Genomic DNA, 21223 nt, shown 5'->3' on the forward strand with positions numbered 1-21223 from the left:
TATGGATTCACAAGGCAGGACTTCACAAAAAATATGATGTTGTTTTAATGTAAATGTGTGTTCCTGCTCAGTGACCAGGGAACAACACAGTAAATAGAGAATACTTGTTCACCCCAAGTGCTTTACTTGGGGTTTAATGTAAAGCACTTGGGTTAAATAAATTAGCTTCATTTTTGTTGGCATTAGTAAGCTCCGTTCTGGTTTCAGTGGATTCTACAGTCCATCTTGAAGCATTTCCCATCCAGACAGACGGACCTTTTCGCCTTAGAATGAAAAACTCAGAGTGAGGTAATGTTTCACCTGCCTGGGTTCAATGTTGTATGTTCGAGCCAGAATATGAACCTAATAATCCACTTTAAGCCATTTTAGCTGCTAATGCAGAGGCTGAAACAAGCCGTGATGATGATACTGATCATCCTCAGAACTTAAAATGAGAATCTATTTACATTTATATTAAAATAATTACAAATATCCTCCTTTATACAGTAACTGCTATCATATTTGCAGTATAAAGCAAATAAACTGAATGAAGGAGTTCATTTTGTGCATATATAATAAATTGGGATGAAACGAAAGACATGCTCTTGGCCTTAAATAGGATTCCTAATTGTTTCTAACCAAACAAGGGCACAGCTATGGCTCCGAACCCAGTCTGCTTAAACATCATCACACAGAAAGGCCCATGTCTTTTATTTCAGGACCATCTACATTGTTGGTTTTGTACAACCTTATTTTTACTTTTAGCCGAGAGGATGTGAGTTTATTTTGTGCGTGCTGGCAGCCTGTCAGCCTGCTGCATGCCTCATGCAGCCTTCAAGGATGCTGATGCCTGCAGTAATGAGCTGGCCAATCTAGAAGTTTGGTGGCACACATAAAATTGGGAACGGGGCCAACTTTAAAATAACTGAGCCAAGATTTTTATTTTTTTATTTTTCTTATTTTTTGTTCTTTTAAATTCTGAGTGTAAAAAAGAACAGGAACTGCTTGTTGTGTCACAGAAATACCTTTTTCTTTACTTCTCATTCTTTTTATGCAGCCCATTCAAGCATCCTACTCACCTACCTACCAGTTTTGTCTTTTTGAAACCCGTAACGCCGTCAGCGTTTTGCTTTTTCCTAATTAGTTGATGCACAAAGCAAAACAGTGAATGGAAGTAGTCAAAAGTCTCACATTTATGGACATTATCATTTTATATTTTGTTCAGTATTAACATAAAAATTGTCTTGAGTCATTTAAACTCTGTATGTTCATTCACAGTTAGTCCCTGGGAAACGCTTCATGCTAATGCTACACGCTAATGCTAATGTGTGGTGGGTGAAAGGGAACCCAGTTTTTAATGGGTAAATAGCAGGAATGACTAGAGAGAGGGATTATTAATAAATGATCTACGGACGTACGTCATCTGATATCGGACCCATCAAAGGTAAAAATCACTACAAAACAACACATTTTTCCATCTGAGAAGCCTTTTGAGCGTTAACAACACCCAGGAAGAGCTATCTGTCTTGGCATTCATTGTGTTTTATGTTTTTTGGATGTAATTCATATTTGTGTGTTACATTATGGGCTAAAGAAGGAATTCAAATTCAACTCATTATGAGTTGAGCTACAGTTGTTCTCCAATGTCAAGGTTGTTGCAGCTTAAAATGTCTGTAAAACAGTTCTGCCCATTCGTCTTTGTTTTCATATATATACTACTTGTTTACATTTTGACAATCTCTCAGTATCGAGACCTTCCCTTACTTAGCTAAAGTGAAATGGACGTAGCTCTTAATTGATCAGTGGGGAACAAAAGCAAAAGGAAAATTATAATTCCAACTGTTTCCGACTGAAAATAGATGAGCTTTCACATTTTTTTATGCACCGTTCCATCAAGTCAAGGACACAAAACTCAAAGCTATAAAAAAAAAGTTCCCTGCATCTGTCTCTCAGACAACAGCTACGAAACCATAAAACTACGCTGGTGGAATATTACTTTAGTAATGTTTAACTAGACCCAGATGCTGTGTTTGACCATAGATGTGCAGATAGACCCTCGAACACTGACCAGTAAACAATCGACGCTCCACATTCATAATTAATGCTTTGATAAACCAGGCAGTGTGTTCTCTGCTAAGATCTCGTAATGTTCTGAGAGGTGTCATCCGTTATGCCTGGATAATCCCTTGTGAGCACAGGATGACGAATAATGTGTCTGTCCAAAGTGCAGAGTCAGTTTTTGTCAATTTGCGTGTGTGTGTGTGTGTGTGTGTGTGTGTGTGTGTGTGTCTGTGTGAAGACGCTAAGCTTCTGCCTCCGTAAATGTGTCATGGCGGCCCGAGGGTCACTGCAGTTTGGATGAAACCATTGTTTTCACTCACACAGTCATACACAGGTTGAAAAGTAGGTCCTGCAATTTATGTTTATTTTTATTTATTTATTTATTTTTACTTGTGTTACAAAATCAAGTAGGGGTTGTTTGCTAAGCTAGCCTCTTGGGAAAGCTGTTACATTACTGCAATGTTCCAGACTCCATTTACAATCCCTGTCTCAGATCTGCTGGGATATAAATAAAAATCTTTCTATTTGTGAAATATTCTTATTTTTACGTAAAAACAAAATAGAGCGCCAACGGAATTCCGACACAGAGCCTCAGTCTATATGTGTTGCTGCTAAAAAGTTCCCTTTAGATATTTGTTGGCCTTTGTTAGGGCGTCCGTCTTTATGTTTACTGCTCCACTACGTCTTGTCACAGTTCAAGCTGCTGAACTCAGGGAGAAAACGAGATGGTCCAGCTTACAGAGAGCCGGTGTAATTTAAGAAGTGTGTGTCCACACATTACATTTGTAAGGTATCTTGTATCAAGAAAAAATAAAAAATAAACATGTTTGTCTGTAATGAAGGACTTCATTACAGACATTGTTTAGGTGATAGCAAATGTAATTCTTATAATTCTTCACAGGAGTTTTCTTGACACATGTCATACATGTGCTACATTTCCTGTCCTTTTCATAACACATTCCCTGACCACTTTAATAATCGGTGCCTCTCTGTTCAGTGAATCTATTGCTATAAAAAGTTAAACAGATAGAAAGTGGGTAAGAAGCAGTCCTATTGTAAGAGCAGTGGTGGAGAAAGTACTCAAAAAATGTACTTAAGTAAAAGTACAAATACACAGACAAAAATGTACTCAAGTAAAGTAAAACTACCACATTAACATTTGTACCTAAGTAAAAGTAAAAAAAAGTACTGGATTTTAAAAATACTTAAGTATTAAAAGTAAAAGTACTTGCTGAATGCATTACCTAATCCCTAATACAATATCATTAAGTGAACCAATCATATTTAATTTTAATACATTATAAATGTGCCATTTTAATGAACAATGCCACAGATAAAGCATGCTTTTATTATGTTTACTCCCTGTAACATAGTTTAGACTTAGATATGTGATTCTATGCATCATAATTTCAGGGATGGAAACATCTTGTCTCCTGTCCCAACATAGCATGAACTTCACTTTTTTTGCCACTAGTGGCTTTTATTTTTAAAGAAATCCAACAGAAAGGGGATGGAAAGAAGGTGGGTGAGGACATGCAACCGAGGAGCCACTAGCAGAGTTGTAGTCAAGACCACCTACCCAGGACCAAGTCAAGACCAGCACCCCGCGAAACGTAACACAAAAGAGTTAAGTTTTACCTATCAAAATTGTTTTTCAAATTGATCTGAAAGAGCCACATTCCCATAAAACACCTGGATATTATTAAATACTTAGAGCTGAAATACATTTAATCAGTAAAGATCCGTCCAGAAGAATCGGATCGTTCCTGAATGTCATATCAATGCAGACTTTGGTCACAACGTTGTCCCGTATTTGCGACACCTCAGTCAACACCTCCACACAATAATTCAGCGCATGAGTGACAACTTTTTTTCATCGCAGATGCAACATGTGTCTCTGTACAGCTAGCTTTGCTAGCATCACATCCACAGATCTTACCTTTCTTTAAGCTTTCCTTCTAAGTGACGCTAAAAGTTGGACGAAGTCCCCACCGCTGCTGGTTTTACATGTCGCTATATCTTATGATTTATGCAGCGCTATTTTATTACTGACGATCAGACAGACATCTTCTCCCGCTCAGAGGAAACCACTGCGCATGTCTGGAGCTCCGCGTGCGAGTAAAGGTGGAGGCGATGGGTGACAACAGACACGACAGTCACGTTATTGCTTGGATTTTACGGCGCCACCTTAAGACCCTGAACTTCACATTTTAACGGAAAAAAAGAGCAACGCGACTTGGATGTAACAAGTAACGCGACGGTTTAGTAGAAATGTAGTGAAGTAGTAAGTACAGATACTTACTGTAAAAAGTAGTAGAGTACTAGAGTAAAAGTAGAAAGTACTTTACTTAAATCTACTTCAGTAAAGTACAGATACACGAAAATTGTACTTAAGTACAGTAACGAAGTACTTGTACTTCGCTACTTCCCACCACTGTGTAAGAGTCAAAGGTTTTTTAGAGGATCTTCTTCAACGCCTGATCATTTCCAGAGAAGGAATCAAAACCAACCTAGAAGTACCCAGAAGTGACTAACAAAGCTAAAGCAACATCTTCCCTCCAAAAGGCTTTCCTGTGCCTTTGTTGTGAAATCACCTTTTAAAACGCTGCCATCGATGGCATCACTGGTGTTACTTAACGTCTCTCATCGAGTTTGGTATCGCTTCTTCAAAGAATACCAAATCAAGTGTGAAGTTTTCCAGTTGTAAAACATTTTTGTACTGATTTAAAAAAAAAAAAATACAGACTTCTTCCCGAGAACCATCTTCAGACTGCGACTCATGCAAAGAAGACAAACTGCTGATCCATAGTTCGGAGCCTGCTGAATAATACATCCCAATTTTCATATCTTCTTCTCCAATTTCTTCCAGCAGACATGTTGTAAGTTTATAGCATGCAAACTGTTTTTTGCCACACTCAGCATTCAGGCAGAGCACTAGGTGTTTCATTATGTGGCAGGTTTAGGCAGCATCTTGCAATAAGATCAGTCTCAATAGGTCTCTGCTACAGAGTAATAAAACTGTTAATTACTGGTGTTTGAAACTGTAATCCGTTTCTATATTTATATCTTCATCCCACAGTTCACCTTAAGCCCTCAAGGACTGACTTTATAGACCTCTGTCGTAAACAGTTTTACAAATCTAAGCTGTTGCTAAGCTTCTTTTCGTGTACCATATTTCAACACATTCTCTTCTTTTTCCCACTACTGTACTTTAAGTAATTTCCCCACTTGTTCTTTTTGTTACCCCCCTCTCTCTCTCTGCTCTTTCTGCCCCCTGTTTTCCATCACTCCTCTTCCTCTTGCTGCTCCCTGCAGTCTTGCTGAAACTCAAACTAAGCCTCTTTTTTTTTTTGCGCAGCAGTCCAATCTCAAGACTCTGCCCTGCAAAGTAAGAAACGTGGCACCAGAAGACAAAAGGAAGCATAAAATCAGACGAACGGGTCCCAGTCACGTGGGACGGCTCGGTGATTTTTATTGAAACAACAGCTGAGCTATTCGGTGTATGAACTCTGCAGCAAGTCTGAATCCACTTTAGTTCCTGATTAGATTTTTGATGAAATTACGTCTTAGGATAAATATTCCTGTTTTGCTCAGCAGGGATTTAAACCTTAATTCAAAGCTGTCACTGTGTGCCATTCGTGCAAAAAAAAAAAAAGATGGAGAATTTCTGGGTACATATGTTATTCAACAACAGGTTAGATTTTGCCTATAAGTAAATGTTTGAAGCATTATTACTACCTTTCAATAAATTATTAAACTTAAGCAAGAGATGAAGGAATGATGAAATGAAACTACTAAAAGATAAAACAGTGACAGAGTTTTTCTGTTATACGAGGGAGAAAAAAAAACAACAACCTAGCGTCGTTATTTTTTTCTTTCTGGTTATATTAGCGAATTTCATTATACAATAATTAGATTTTCAACACTGAGTGAAATGTTTTGGATGAGTTGCTTCCTCTTGTAGACGTGCGGCCCTCGTGTCTCCTGAGACAAATGAGGTTATTGCGTACACAGTTGGGAGCAGTGACTGGAAAAATAAGAATCATTTTTGACAGATTGAGTTATACTTTTCCTTCCTGTGAGATAAATATCTTGACTATGTAACATCCAAAGCGGAAGCTTAAAAATGAGCTAAAGACATGAATCAAAAGTAAATACTGATACAGTTTGCATCACTCATTGTTTAGACGTACAGTGCTGGTAAATCAGAGTACATACAGTCATCTTGGTTTTTTGGAGTTTGGAATGATCGTACAACAATCAATAACAATGGTTTAAAAATCATTATGAAGCAACTATACAGACTTCAGCGAATACGTTTTATGGCTTTAGTTTGTACCACAGGAAATGTAGACTTGTTCACTCAGTTGCTGTTATGAAAGTTCCACACTGCTACGACAAAACTACATCCTAAATTAAATGAACCACAACAGGACATTTCTGCTTGTGATAAGTGTCAACGTCTGACCAGATTAGTCGTGCATCTTGGAACACAATGTTTTAAAGTCATGTTTTGAGTTGATACATATTCACATGAGTATCAAAGGATGTAAACACAACCCTGTGAGCTCACTGCCTTCTGAGGAACTTCCTGTATGTTTTAGTTTGACAATGCGTAGAGAGATTCTGGAGTAAACCTAACACCCAGCCTCTCTGTAGTTCAGATACCATGCGCATCCTGTGCTGCAGTTTGACACTTTAAGGCTTGCATCATTTTAACAAGGCATCCACTCTTGTAAATAATAATTATTTTTCGCGACCAGATGTCTTGTCAATGCATTACGAGCTTCAGACAGACAATTGCTTGGAGGAAACTAAAACAGATTAACTGCTTCCCCAACTTGAAACACATTTTCAGACGACTACAGGAAGACACACATGTAAATATATATGTATTAAAAAAAATCAGATAAGTAAAAGAAAAATGCAGATGACTCAATTACATGTTTCCAGCTTCATGGGAGCAATTCCCTGGTTCTAACCTGCCATGAAATCAGCCTGGGGCAAATTTCCCTCCCCTCATCAACATGTAACAGTGAAGCGCCCCGGCTTCATAATAAAACCTTATAGACCAATACAGAGCTCTCTACATTAGTATGTACACCGACACGGCTGGATGCACACTGAATAGTTGTAATAACATCAGTGGGGTGAGCGCAAGCAGGGAACAGCACAGCCAATCTCTACAACCTGCTACAGTCGGTCCCCGATCAGCACAGCTGCTCTCCAGCTGCCAAGACCTCCTTCTGTGCACTTAGTGACTTATCACCTTCTCCTCCACTCCACACCGAGCCTCGCAACGCACAACACGACGCCGGCAGACAAACAGACAGACAGACAGAGGCAGCGGTTGTAAGGATGCAGAGCTCACCTTCATGATGCTTCCCTCTGTTGTCCAGAGCACATGTGCTTCTCTTGGCGTGTGACAGAAAAAGTGTATCTACGTCTCCGGATCCTTAGCTCCCCCCCTTCCCTCCCGGAGACACAGGCGAGGGGACACCTTCCCTCTCTGCACAGCAAAAAAAATCTCTGTGTTCTTGTTTGTAAATGTGTGTGTGCGTGTGCGCGCGCGTGTGTGTGTGTGTATGAAAAGAGTGTGTGTGGCTAAGGAAGCGAGAGAGCAGAAAGTGGCTCCCTTCCTCAAAGTCTCGGGCAACTATATGAATGAAAACTCTGAATCTATCTATCTATCTCTTCCTGTTTCTTTTCTCCCCTCTCCTTCTGCTGTGTCTCACTTTCCTCCTTTCATCTCATTTCACCATATCGAATGTTTGTCCACCTTCTCCTTCTCCTTCTCTCTCTCTCTCTCTCTCTCTTCATCCCTGCCTCCATCCTTCCTGTCTTCCTCCCTTCCCTTCCTCCTGCTATCTCACTTCTCTTCTCCCTCTAATAGCAGGCTCACATTTCCCTGCTCTCCCCGCACACACACCCATAAAGGGGAGGGGAGAGAGGGGACGCAGTCCAGCCCCGTACATCCATCCTGCTCGTCTCTCCTCTCACCTTTCAGAGCATGTTCTGCTGTCGTTACATCAAACACGGTGTTGGATGCAGTTGCCAATGTCTAAGGACAACATTTAACACTCAAACTGCATTAAATGACTGAAACAGAGACAAAAGGTAAAAATTGAGAGACAATCTGTTAGTTCTTAAATGCCAATTCCTTTATACCAGATGATAACATCGAAGGCTCTCTAAAACTCACGTCAGCTTCTGTTTAGACAGCCAACGCTGCAACTCTGTGCTGACTCAGAACGGTCAATGGGGGGAAGCAACTGCACTTTATTACCAGGTTTGCATTTCTCAGAATGGAATTGAAATTCTAAGAACTACTTGTTCGATCTTCGAATCACTGTATCACTTGTGCCTGTCGGGGAAAAAAGAAGCAGTTTCTCATTTTGTTGAAGAAGTTGTACATCCATGTAAGTCATCACGTTCGATTCTCTGCTTTTTTTCCTACATTTTCTGTCGCTAATGGCATGTACTACTCAAAATATACCATAATGCTCCTTACTTAGAGGTCTTAACCTCAACATTTAAGAATAAGTTTGTTGTTTAAGTGTTGTCATGAAAACATCCTGTCTGACCACGCTCTTGCTTGAACAAGTTGCCTTGTTGTTGTTTTTTTTATCTGTTTTGGATGAGTGCCTCATCCAAAACTGTCCCTGCAGCACCGCAGGGACAGTTTTCCTTAAGGTAGTGGACTCAAACCGCAGTCCTGAGTCCTGCAACTTTTACATGTGTTCCTTGTCCTACACACTTGAATTTTGTTCAGTCACTTTGTTACATTTCTCTAATCGTTGGCAAGAGTCAATGTCTTTCTCAAAAATCCTTAGTTCATCTCTCAAAACTAAATATCTATCGTTGGACATGTCAGTGCCTCAAAATGACAAGTTTTTGTTTAATTGTGTATGCATAAGACAGTCAAATTGCTTATTCAATATGTCAATATAACAGTGTGCTCTGGAGGGTTGTAAACTATGGCTAAAGTTTTGATGACAGTATTGTAAATTGTAACTCTGGGCGATCAATGGCAAGATTCACATTTAAGGTTTTAATTTGTTGACAGGTTGTGTCATTGTGATTCAGACAGGAAAAGACAGCACTGCAGAGCTCAAAGAAAAACTAAATAAAAGTGTAACCCAAAGATGAAATACTTGACTGAATCATGTCTGTTACATTTCATATCGAACTAAAACTTCAGCGGCCTCAAAATCTGACATCCAACAACAGATTTTGCTCCCATAAATCAGCGTTTCCCGCTCTAAACTTTGTGATTAATTTGTTAGCAGCAGTGACACGTCTGTGATGAGCCGCTGACTCACTTTCTTTCTGCTGCTGCTAACTCAGAAAGCAGGTAGTCTTTGTGGTCTAATTCTGTCACTTTATGTCCCGCAACACCATCAATCTTTGAAGTGTCAGTGAGCCCAGAAATGGCAAAACATAAATCTCAAAGGCAGGAGGAAGTAATCTATTCGTGCTTATCATTCATACGATAAGACCTCTGAGCAGAGCCTGAGGGTGACTAATTGGTTGCCTTTTGGTTTGTGAAACTCCATCCCAGCCTGATGTGAACGGTCTGTGAAGTTTCCGACAGAGGAGCCGTCAAAGAGACTAACGTCAAGCGGCACCTACCTCGCACGCTTGAAAGGAAACATTCTCTGACAGAAAAATATGTTAGATATTTTAAAAAATGTGTCAGGTTCAGGTTCCACGTTTCATTGTGAAACTGCTGCTTTCAGCGGATCTCTGTTTGACCCTGTCTGCTGGTGGACAGCTAGGTGTGTTGACCGGGCCATTTCACAGCCAGCCTGTTTTCACAGTTGACCTTTGGACTTTTTTTTTTTTATTATTATCATTAATTCGCCGTTCTCTCTGGCAGATGGTGATGGGGAGGTCCTCAGACGCTACACATCGTGGAAAGGTCAGCTCTTGCTTCAGACAAACAGCGTGAGAGAGAGAGAGAGGTGTGTGGGGGTGTGCTGTAGCTGCTTCACTTTCTCTGTTTTCATGTTTTTAGAGGACATGAATCCAGAGAGAGATCACAGCCTTCAAGTCCTGACTAAAAACCCAGAAAAAAAATCTCACCGATCAGGAGGAACTGGATTAAAACATAATCATAAAAGAATAATTTGTCTTTTTAAGAGAGGGAAGAGAACCTAATGGGTCTCTGTTTAATTACCCAATTAATGAAACTCACAAAGTAGTCCTGTTATGCTTTTCTGTGTTTTTTTCTTTAAACTCAACTTGGCAACATGTTGTTTCAATGTGAAAAGATACAGCCAATTAAATGTAAATGAGTTGGTTCTATTTGTTTGCTACATTGTCCAAGAGCTCCCTCTGCTGGCGCAACAGAAAAGGTAAACAATCTATGCCTTTATCTTGGGAAAGCAAAAAAACATTTTTAAAAAGTCTTTGAAGGAAAGGAGAAAATAACATTGCATCACTTGTCCGATGCAAACATGCAGCACATTTCAAAAATATTCACACCTCCTGAACTTTTTCTCATTTAGTCTACAACCACAAACTCAAATAAATGTTTATTTAGCTATTATGTGAATGATAGACCAACATGTAGTAGCTTTGAAATGGAAGGACAGGGACAAAGTAGAAATAAAATCAGTGCAACATGCAGTCTTGTAAAGTCAACTAATAATTAAATCCAGTCTGATTGCGTGTATCTAATTTCAGTGTAAATCCAGTTGTTCTATGAAGGAGCACAGGTACACTCAGTGAGAAGTTGCTGTTTTACCAAACAGAAACTGTTTGCCCGAAAGCAGCAATTTATGGTAAAACCTCCAAGGTCTGAAAAATCCAACAAAGTTCAAGTTTATTCTGTCATCCAATGATGGACGACACAACCAGTCATTTTACTCTCCATTAAACTGCCCTGTATGAATCATCCAGTGTTGAACTTTCCAACAAAGCAGGTAAAGCTCGGAGAGGAGACAGCGAACAGACTCTGATCATTGAGACCGCTAGAACTTTTCTGCCTACATGCAACGCCATGTGTGGCTGAAAACAAACACTGCACAGTGCCTTGAACGCACCATCTCCTCAACAAATGATGATGACGGTGGCGTCGTTGTGTGGTGGTAGGCTTTACTTCAACTGGGATCGAGGAAACTGGTCATAGTTAATGGAAAGATGGACACAGATAAATACACGGGGAGTCCTGAGGAAAAACCAAAGCGTACTTTCCTACAGAGCAACAATCCTGTGCTATAAAGCAAGGGTTGGTCTGGAGCTAAATGTAGTTGAGAATCTGTGGCAGGACTTGACTCTTCACGACACGTTTAATCACATCTGAAGAAGCTGCTGCCGCAGAATGGATGAAGCAGGATGTGAAACGGAAAGCAAAACACCCGGAGATTCTGTTTAATGGGCTCCCGAGTTTGTACTAAGCTTTCAGCAATGCACAGCTCACATCTAGTCCAATTTTCAAGTTCCAGATACAGATGACACTTGCAGACAATTTAAAAAGGCAACTTCTGTCAAATGGGCTGTGATGCGTTTCTTATTTGATTTTATTAACCTCCCATAGCCCTGATTGCCTTCCCCGAAAGAAAGCATCTGCTTTAACAGGCAACAAGAAAGAGCTTTAATTAAAGCAACTCTGAATACTGAGAGGAAAGTGTGTGGGCCAGCTGAAAGATCAAAAAGCATCATTATTATGGAGCTGCTGCTTAATGCCGAACTGCTGAGAAACAGCATGAAGATAAAGGTGACTCGTTTCTGCAGCTAATGACTGCCAGATAAAAATTCTCCAAGTGCAGATAAGAGGGAGACGAAGTCTGGAAATAAATGTCTATAGCTGCAGAAACTGGGCCTGTGCTGCTGTACAGGTGGACAACAATCCCTGAGATGATTATGGACTAACAAGGCTGGACTGCAGAGATTGAGTTTATACCAAAAACAAATGCAATCAGCGTTTATTTGGTATAAAAGATGCTGTTTCTTCATACCAAAAAAAAAGCAGCAAAATTTTTAGAAACATTTTTTATTTTTTATTTTTATTTATTTATTTTATTTTATTTTTTTAGAAAGAATAAATTTGGCGTTCATTTAGAATCTGGTATCAATCATTCTCTACGATCAGACTGACTGACCAAATGCAATCCGGCTACCAGGTACTGAAATCCCGGATGGTGTGTGCAACTTTCCAAAAACATTCCATCAAATTCCCAAGATGAAAAACATGTGCATGCAGTGATCTATTTGACTCTTAATCTGCAACACTGAATTAATGTCGCTTCAGCTGGGATAAATGCTGCGTTTCCTCACAGACTTCCTTCCATCAGCACAGGTATATGGGAAAACGAACCAAACTTCCTCTTCGTTAGACTCGGAGGAGGGGAAATCTCCTTAGTGCCTGATAAAGTCTGACCAACATTACTGCCGACTTAAACCATCATCCATCAACCCCGCTCCCACTAAAGTGAAAATGCAATCAGCTTCTCCGCTACAAACTGTCAATCCCTAAAACTCCTCTGGGAGATTTCACTGTCTAAGTGATGCAGAGTTAGCCTCCTAGCCAGCCTGTCAGCTGCTGATCCATTTTGTTTTTAAACCAACTCACTGGATCCAAAAAAGGATGTTAGAGATTGCACAGTGTTTCCCAGGGTAATGTGTGAATCTGAAAGCCAGCGTGTGGAACGGGGATGACGTTCGTGTGCAGAAAGTCCAGAATAACGACAGCCTGAGATAACGGACAATCTACTCCCCTCCCACTCAGAGACTCTTAATGCGTCATTTAAGGCACTTAGTTTTAGAAAAGCCACTTCAGTGCCAAACAAAGTGGAGCTGAAAAAAAAAAAAACAACATAAAAAATAAATGAAAAAACAGGGGGAAAAAAGTCAACCTGTGCTTGTTAAAGTACAGGATAAAAGTGAAAACCAGCCTCAAATATTCAGCAACTAACGGTTAGATAGATCTTATGAAAACGTTCAACAGTGCCTTTGATTTCAAGTTTAAATTATTACTTTTTTGGTTTATTTCATTTAATTAATGATTTAATTATGTATTTTTTTTGTACTATTTTATCCTCCATAAACAACTACTTATGCTCTTTATTTGTCAAATTCATAACATTTCATGTTTTTAATGTTTTGTTATTGTCTTGTGAAACAAGTCTGGATCTCAGTGGAGCCATTAGCTGGTTACTGAAGGTTTGATAAAGAAGAACCTAATATTAACCCTTCACCAGTGGCTTCAAAGGTTTTGTATTTGATTATAAAAAAAAATCTAGTGGGTTTTTTAATGTACATTTTAATCAAAAGCAGACTTAGGATCAAACAAGTAGCTTTGCTGTGATGAAATGCATCTAAGAGAGCAGCAAACTTTAATCTAAATGTGTGGCTTAATTTTTGTTTTTTGTAACTATTCGTAAAAGACCCAGATGATACTGACAGATCAGTTTCCCTCTGTGAATTATGATGTGGTAAAACTCTATTTACTTTTTCCAGCAGGGCAACATATCTGACTTAAAGTAGAGTGGATTATATCACACTTAACAAGATGCCTGTGGAGCAACTCTTAAAAACATTAAACCACAACATAAAACGGTAGGCCAAATATTGCTTCCCCTGTGGTGCTCTCCTGAAAGTACACCACAGGTTTTAACAAGTTTTTGTTGTTGTTGTTCTTGTTGTTGTTTTGGAAAGCATAAATAAGATACAGTTGAAACTGTTTCTTTTATTTTCAGCCTTTAGAAAGTAGAAATTATTTTTGATAATTTTATAATTGGCTTATAATTGATATTTGGTGATGACAGCATGAATTTTAAAAGAATATGCAATGCTTCTGGAATAAGTATAAAAATGTGAGTATATCAACTTTTAACAGACATATTGACCGAGAGATTGTTATAGTGTTACTCCAATTGTGCATCTTGATTTTCTCGGTTGGGCGTGTTAAATCAAATTGGTCAGCGCCAACATGAGGCAGCACTTTTCATCAAACTCCTCATCTGCTTCCTGCATTAACGCCATTTATCATCTCTGTCAGCAGATCAACTCCTACTCTTCCGTTAGATTTATGTACAGACCGCTTCTTCCAAAGAAAATTTCATTAAACATCTAGTTTTCCATGGCGAGTCCGTGAAATCGAATCCGTCAGATGTTATCAACATTCAGCTCCCTCCATAATATTCCCCACCGCTCTCTAAGATCTGAAAAGAAAATAAATAAAAATCATATATTGAAGAAAAAGTATCTCACACTGAGAATTTAAAAACATCCAACTATCAAGTTGAGCTCACTTATTTAGTGGAGAGGGGTTTACTTAAGATTATATCCAGAGACATCACTAAGTCTTCTTCTTATCAGGTAACAAACGTCTTTTGACTGTTAGATGTTGTTTCTTACGCTAATGCTGTAGCATCTTATTTATTTATTTATTTATTTTTTTTTTTTAGAAAGAATTAATTTTAGTTTTATTTAAAAATCTGGTGTTTTTAAATGGGTTATTGATAAGGTGCACTCCAACAAAGTATATTGGGCGTTTGAGACAGAAACAGACCCACAGACTCACATATCCTTCACCATTCATAACAGTTTGCATAAAGTGCTTTTCCTCATATTCATGCTTTGTTTTAAGTCACTCTGGAACCTGAAGGGTTTATTGTCAAAAAGTTTAATCTTAGTGTCATTTGAACTCTAAGATTTGACAATGTAGCAAGAGTTAGACATTTACGTTTGTGATTGTTGAAAAAGCTTTTATTGTCTTAACTTTTACTGCATGCCCAGTAACCTCAGTCTTTGTTTAATTAAACATACAAACATTCATCTGAAATGACAGCTTAACATAGCATATAGTAGTTGCTATGGAGACTCGGTGACCCCTATTTAGAAATGACCATTTAGTGCTTTATAGATTAATAGCAGAATTATAATCTATTCTTGGACAGCAGGGGAGCAAATGCTGCGATAGGATCGTAAAAATAATGAAAAACATTTCCAGCAGCGGTAAGGTTCAGGTCCACTTTAGCTACTGTTTAATAATGCATAAAGAGCCTACATATATGTGTATGTGGTGCGTTTGGTCTGCAGAAAATGAAAAAATAATTTGCTGAAAGGTTCAGCGTGTCTGTGATCTGGCATTTGTAGACAAGAAAAAAAAACAATTTTTCTTTTCCAGAAAACCTTTTTAAACTTAAACTCTTGTCTCCGTCCTGTGAGACCGCAGGAGGGAGACAGGATGCTTCATCATCCTGGTTGATTATGCAGACAGACTGGGAAGCAGCTCTCAGAACCTGACGCTGTTCGCCTCCACTATCAAATATTCAGCACGCAGCTTTTCTACGCTTTTCTCTGATGCTTAATCTCCACGCTTAGAAGCCTAACGTTGAATGTTGATTCTGTTTACCTGCAGGCGGGAAGCCTCCAGAGCCGCTCCTGACTTCTGTCTGGTAACGAACAGAAACACTAACAGTAAAAAAAAAATGAGTTTAAGAAGCAGCTTGTGTTGGGGAAAATTCTCACCTAGTGCGAAAAACTCATAGCGATGATTTTTGAAAAATACAAAATAGCACATGACTGATATGCGTCACAGCTTTCAAAAAGGCAAACATGCTCATGGCTTGATGAGCTTTGTCGCATGTCTTCCCTCTCTCTCATAACCCACTCTACTGTCTGACCACAAATACAAATACACTACAGCAAAAAAAAACCTTAAAAAACCCCTCAAGCTTAGTCAGATTAGATGTAATCACTAAGTATCAATTTTAGAGTCACACCATAGACTCTCTCTTTGAATAAGGTGTGGACTTTGACTGGGCCATTCTCAGGTTTAGTTCTAAACCACTCCATTGCAACTCTAGATATAAATTTATAGCTATTGTTCTGTGTTTATCTAGCCCTGGACAAATTGTTATGAAATATCACCCAATCACCAGGTTTCCCCGACCCAGCTGGAAAATAACATGCTCACATTATGATGCTGCCGCTACAAAACACTCACAATTTTTTAAGAAATTGATTGAATAAATTTCATTCCACTGTTAAAACATAGCCCCATTCATTTTAGCAACAACATTTTGATGATTTAGCTTATAAGGCAGGGGTGTCCAAAGAGTGGCCAGGGGGCCGTTTGTGGCCCTTGATCACATTTCAAGAATAATCTAAACTTGGTTTGATGGTTAAAATGTTAAAATGGAAAATGTAATGTGCAATAAAAAAAGTATTCATCCAGGATTTGGCTTAAGTTATTAGTAATGGGGACCAAAAACATCCAGTGACCTTTACTAAAATGTAGATCCTATTTAATAAACGTGGACAAATAAAGCAAGATTGAGCCATGAACTGTTAAAAAAAAAATCCAGAAAAAGATGAAAAATCTAGCCTATCATTTGCTGTATTTTTTTTTTTGTTTTTAATCTGGCAAATCTGCAAGATCCTTTTTGTTTTAAGCATTCAAAGATCTACAGACGTCTGACTGTTTTGCTTATTTTAATAAAATATAGTGTGTAGTTTATTTAGTGAGTAAAAATAACAAAAAAAGTTTCTGCATTTTTAATTAAAAGTACAAAACATTTCGTGTTGTACTTTATCAAAAAGTACAAAACGGCAAAAAGTTTGGACACCACTGCTATGGGGGTTACAAGTTACGTCTTCAGCACCTGACAGCTCTGATAAAGCAGCAGACAGTGTGGCTGCAGAGATAAAACACCTTCTGACCTCTACGGGACTTGAATCTTCCTCTTCTTTATTCAGGATCCAGATTGTTCCAGTACCTTTCTGCATTCAAAACTTACGTGTTCGAGCTTTTCCTTCCTGCGAAGCCAAACACTGGCCGAGTAGTCCTGCTGCTGGACTGCAGTTATGATGGAGCTGGCCGGGACTGCAGGGGGCTGGAAGCCAAAGCCGATCCCCTGACCCTTCAGGTCGTGGCCTCCTAGTTGGCCCCGGGTCCCTCGCCCCTCCATGGCTGGTGGTTTGACTGATTTCTGCAGCTCAGTCTTAGTTACAGTTTATCTTTTAAAATCTGTTTAAATTGCCTGTTGATGTTCTGTTGATAAGTGTTGAAAACTCTTTTTTCCCCCAGATGCATCATGCACATTTAGCACATCATATTTCTAATAATAATAATAATTTTAAAAAAAAACATCAGCTGTGTCCATTCAGTTCCAGTCTTTTCAGAGATACAAAAATATGTATAAGATTAGCATTTACAGCTTTCGTCAAATGCATCAAGAAATAGCTTTAGCTGCCGTCATACCCCTGATTTCCTTCTTCACCTCTGTGGGGATCAAGTCCAGAAGCTGAAGGTAATCTTCCAAAATCGATCTGTCCGAAAAGTGAGGATTCATGTTATCACAGTGTCCTGGAAAAGTCTCTGTATTTGATTTAGCCTGAGCCAGACCTGTTAAGCCCTCAGCAGACCAGAGGCTCTGACTAACAGTGATCAGGGCTTCCACTGATCCAGGCATCCCCGGTGTGGATGTGTGTGTGTGTGTGTGTGTGTGTGTGTGTGTGCGTGTGTGTGTGTGTGTGAGGAAGAGAAGGAGAGAGGAGAAGGGAGGGTGCTGGCAAACCCAGAGAAAGTGAGCGCGGGTAAAAGGAGTGCAGCATCACAGAGAGAGAGAGGGAGAGAGAGAGAGAGGAAGGACCCCAGTGAGAAACACCAGTGGCACCAGTGGATGGACACACCCATTTCTACTTCCCTCTCTCTCTTTTTATATCTTCCTCTCACTCTCTCTTTTTTTTTCCAGTCCTTTCTTGGTTCACAAATGTTTCTCTTGTATTCTTTGTTCTCATGTTTTTCTTTCCTTTAAGTTATTAAATGTGTAAACTACACACATACACACACACACACACACGCACACATAAACACGCATGTTTGTTTCTCTATCTTCGCAAGCACCCTTAACGTAATTATTACCTGCACACACGTAAACCTAACCTCTAACCCAAAACAGGCTGTGGTCCCCACAAGGAGCAGTCAGTCCCCACAATGTTGTATGTGTTAGGCTAATGGTCCCTGCAATGTATCAAATACGAACATACGCACACACACACACACACACACGCATGCACACAAACCTAGCACTATCAAAGCAGAGTGGTGCAGTGGAGCTGCAGCACCTCTCTTCCCTTACCTTGTCTCATCGTGCCAGAGAAGCAACAGAGCCGAAAACCTTTAATTGGCACCTCCTGGGCAAACTCCTACACTGTAAAATACTAATTTACGCTATTATTTCAGCCTCCGTTCAGAAAGAGCGGCTTTCCTTGATATGTATTTAAAGCTCACTGCAGCCATAGTCACAGTCCTGTCGCTGTTTTAAAAAGAAAGGGTGTCCCCCTTCAGGGAGATGTGTCGCCAAAACAGCGGCTGTGAAAAGAGAATTGAGTTCCCACGATGTGAGCAAGACAACTTTACTTCCACACACAAACACGTTACAAACAGTGGGATCATTCATTAGTGGCTGGCATCCAGAGAGCCTTGTGCACTGAAATGGAAATGATGGATCTTAATTGGATGCCAGAACCTCCAGGTTCTGTTAAAAATGTCAGCAACAGACATCAAAACCATCAACTTAGAGAACTGAACAATCTGCCTGATGTTTTTATGTGAAAAAAAAAAAAAATAGAAAAGGACGTCAGGGAAATCAGGGAAATCAATGAAGCTAGCTTTAACAACTAAATATGTCTAGTGATATTGTTATCCTTTCTGGCAAATATGACAGTCATATTCACTTAATTAGAGTATTGTCTTATTTCAGTGTCTCTATTGACTAAGATAGCGTAACTACACTTACGCTGATGTTTTAAAGCCGCTATTTCTGTCCATTATGATGATTTTCCACTTACAGCTAATGAAAACAAATAATTTAAGAGTACCATAATATGCCAGACAAATAAAAATGTTGTTTTTATTACAGAAATGTTGGCTTAATGAAAGGAAAAGAAAATTAAAGTGCATGTTTAATCTGACTGTCTCATCAGAAAGCAAGTTATAGATGGTTGAATATAACTACTTACCTGTGCGTCTATTTAAAAAAATGACTTGTATTAAAACAACAAACAAAATTTTGAAGGACAGGTTGCATTTTGAGTAGTTTGTTTTATTTTTATTTAAAAATGTTCCTTGAAAATTATTGACACACATCTTAAAAATGAATGGAAAACTCTACTGGCATTACATCATTTAAGCGCTCCTGTTAATGCGTTGATGGCAGTGCGTAATATATAATATCTTTTATAGGATTTTTAGCACATTTGGAAAGAAGAAGTGCAAACTTTATTCCAGTTTTGACCACCACTTTGAACAAGCTTAATTTCCTTGCATTGCGGTGTTTTATGTATTAACCAAGTCAAATAATTGTGGACAGGATCACTTAAAATCGGAGGTTTTCTTTGTCATTTGTTTGAACACCATTTCTTTGGCACAGATGAACTCTGGAAGACGTTGTTCCAGTTTATTGATCTACAGTTGAAAGGTTGGGATATGTAGAGTGATCGAATAGCTAATCTTACGGGAAGCTAAAGCAGCGCATCTGAACTGTCCATGCTATTGATTCAAAGCTACAGTCAAGAGAAATGTGCATGAAAATCATTTCCTCCACCTCCCACCAAAGTCAACAAAAGCTGGCTTCTCCTGGGTTGTCTTTGAAGGCTGAATATTTGTATGTTTAATTAAAGAAAGACTGGGGTTACTGGGCATGTAGTAAAAGTTAGGGCAATAATCCATAATTCATCTGCGCTTCCTCATTTTCTCATGTGGCAGATAATCTGTTGATTCCAAGAATGTTGAGTCATGGACTTTTGGGAGGAAGTAGGCACATTACATCGAGCTCCTTCCACCTCCCCATCCACTTCTCCTGTTTCCAAGTCACATTCCTCTCTGCAAAGCAGCTGCAGCCAGCAACCATCAATGGAAACACCGACTGAATACTGAACATGCAGGTTAATTAGAGAACTTTACTGAACATGGGCCAACTCTGCCCACCCACACACACACACATCCCCGCAAAAAGAAGCCTGCTGCTTCCTAAAAAGCTTTTGAGATTTGAGGCTTGAGAGGAAAAGCTCCGGGCTGTTTGGTATACTGCAAGGGCGTACGATTGATGAAACGCTTTCATTTCATTACCTGGATCAAAAGTGATCCCCAGCTGGAAAAATAAAAATAAAAAAAAGACATAAATTAAAGCGTAAAACTTTCAGGGAAAGCTTTGTGGGCTAATTGCATCATTGCTGTTTGCAGAAAACAGCAATGATGTAAAACGTAGCATCAGTAAAACATCCGACAGAGTTTATTGCCGTCAAATGCAGCAGTGCACATGCTGTCATTAGCCGTCTGTTTATACTACAGAAGAGAGAGAGAGAGAGAGAGAGAGAGGGTGGGGAGGCAGCAGGCAGTAATTTATTAATGCAGTCATCGGTACAAGAGCCTTAAGTGAATTATTAGTCAGGAAATGATAACTGCTGCTTATTTGTTTGACTAGGAGAGATTAGCCAATTTTAAATGTTTATATTTTATACTGAACACTTTCGACATTAGAAAAATAAGAAAGTTCATAACAGTATTGGGTTATTTTCCTTAATATTCTGAGGCACCGGGTTTGTAAAATTGCCACCATCAACGGCTATTTACATTTCTTTATTTTTATTTTTACTTTTTTACTCTTACATTGAATCCTTTTTGGGGATTTTTGGTCAGATAAAATGAACAAATTTAGTATGTTTTTCCTAAATACCTCCTAAGAGTTTCTTCTTTAAATACTTTTTAGCTTTCTAAGATTTTTAAAAAAGTCTTCAGTATTTGGTAAAATTATTTTCTTAAGCCACATAACTTTGACCAAATACTCCTGGTTATCCTTCCATCAGCTTTTCAAAATAGTTTGCTAGAATTTTGATGTGGGAATGTTCTCAGGTTTGGACGATCCCTTTTTTCCCTCCAAACGTTACGACTGTCATTATGGCCAAACCTTTTAACTTTAGTGTCTACAAACCCCTGGACACGTCTGTGGAAATTCAGGCCTTGATCCTGAATTTACAAACTGTAGCACAGTTTTTAAAAGTTGCTTGCACACTTGCTGAGTGGCCCTTGGCCTGTTTTTGAACAGGTCCAATCTGACGGTGTCAAGTTTCTTGTCATCATCTCCACAAGACCCTTTGGTGTTGCTTGAGTTTGAGACTAAAGCTTTGCTTAAAAAACACATTTATTTCTGAAACCCAAAACTTACAA

General features: G+C 39.0%; 1 protein-coding gene across 2 annotated transcripts in view; it reads right to left on the reverse strand.

Moving 5' to 3' along the window:
- Positions 1-17484, reverse strand: part of LOC103137433 (inactive phospholipase D5) — a 51051-nt gene extending 33567 nt beyond the window's left edge. The window contains exon 1 of one of the 2 annotated variants that reach the window (XM_016671029.1): positions 16791-17484. In XM_016671029.1, coding sequence (XP_016526515.1) covers positions 16791-16961 — 171 coding nt within the window. In that variant the 5' untranslated portion in view covers positions 16962-17484. Of the gene's footprint in view, positions 1-7411; positions 7908-16790 lie in introns of those variants that run through there. The other variant, XM_007551175.2, reaches the window with a different exon arrangement.
- Between the last annotated feature and the right edge of the window lie 3739 nt (positions 17485-21223).

Source organism: Poecilia formosa, unplaced genomic scaffold (genome assembly GCF_000485575.1).
Source record: "Poecilia formosa unplaced genomic scaffold, Poecilia_formosa-5.1.2 Scaffold40, whole genome shotgun sequence".
Taxonomy (NCBI): Eukaryota; Metazoa; Chordata; class Actinopteri; order Cyprinodontiformes; family Poeciliidae; genus Poecilia; species Poecilia formosa.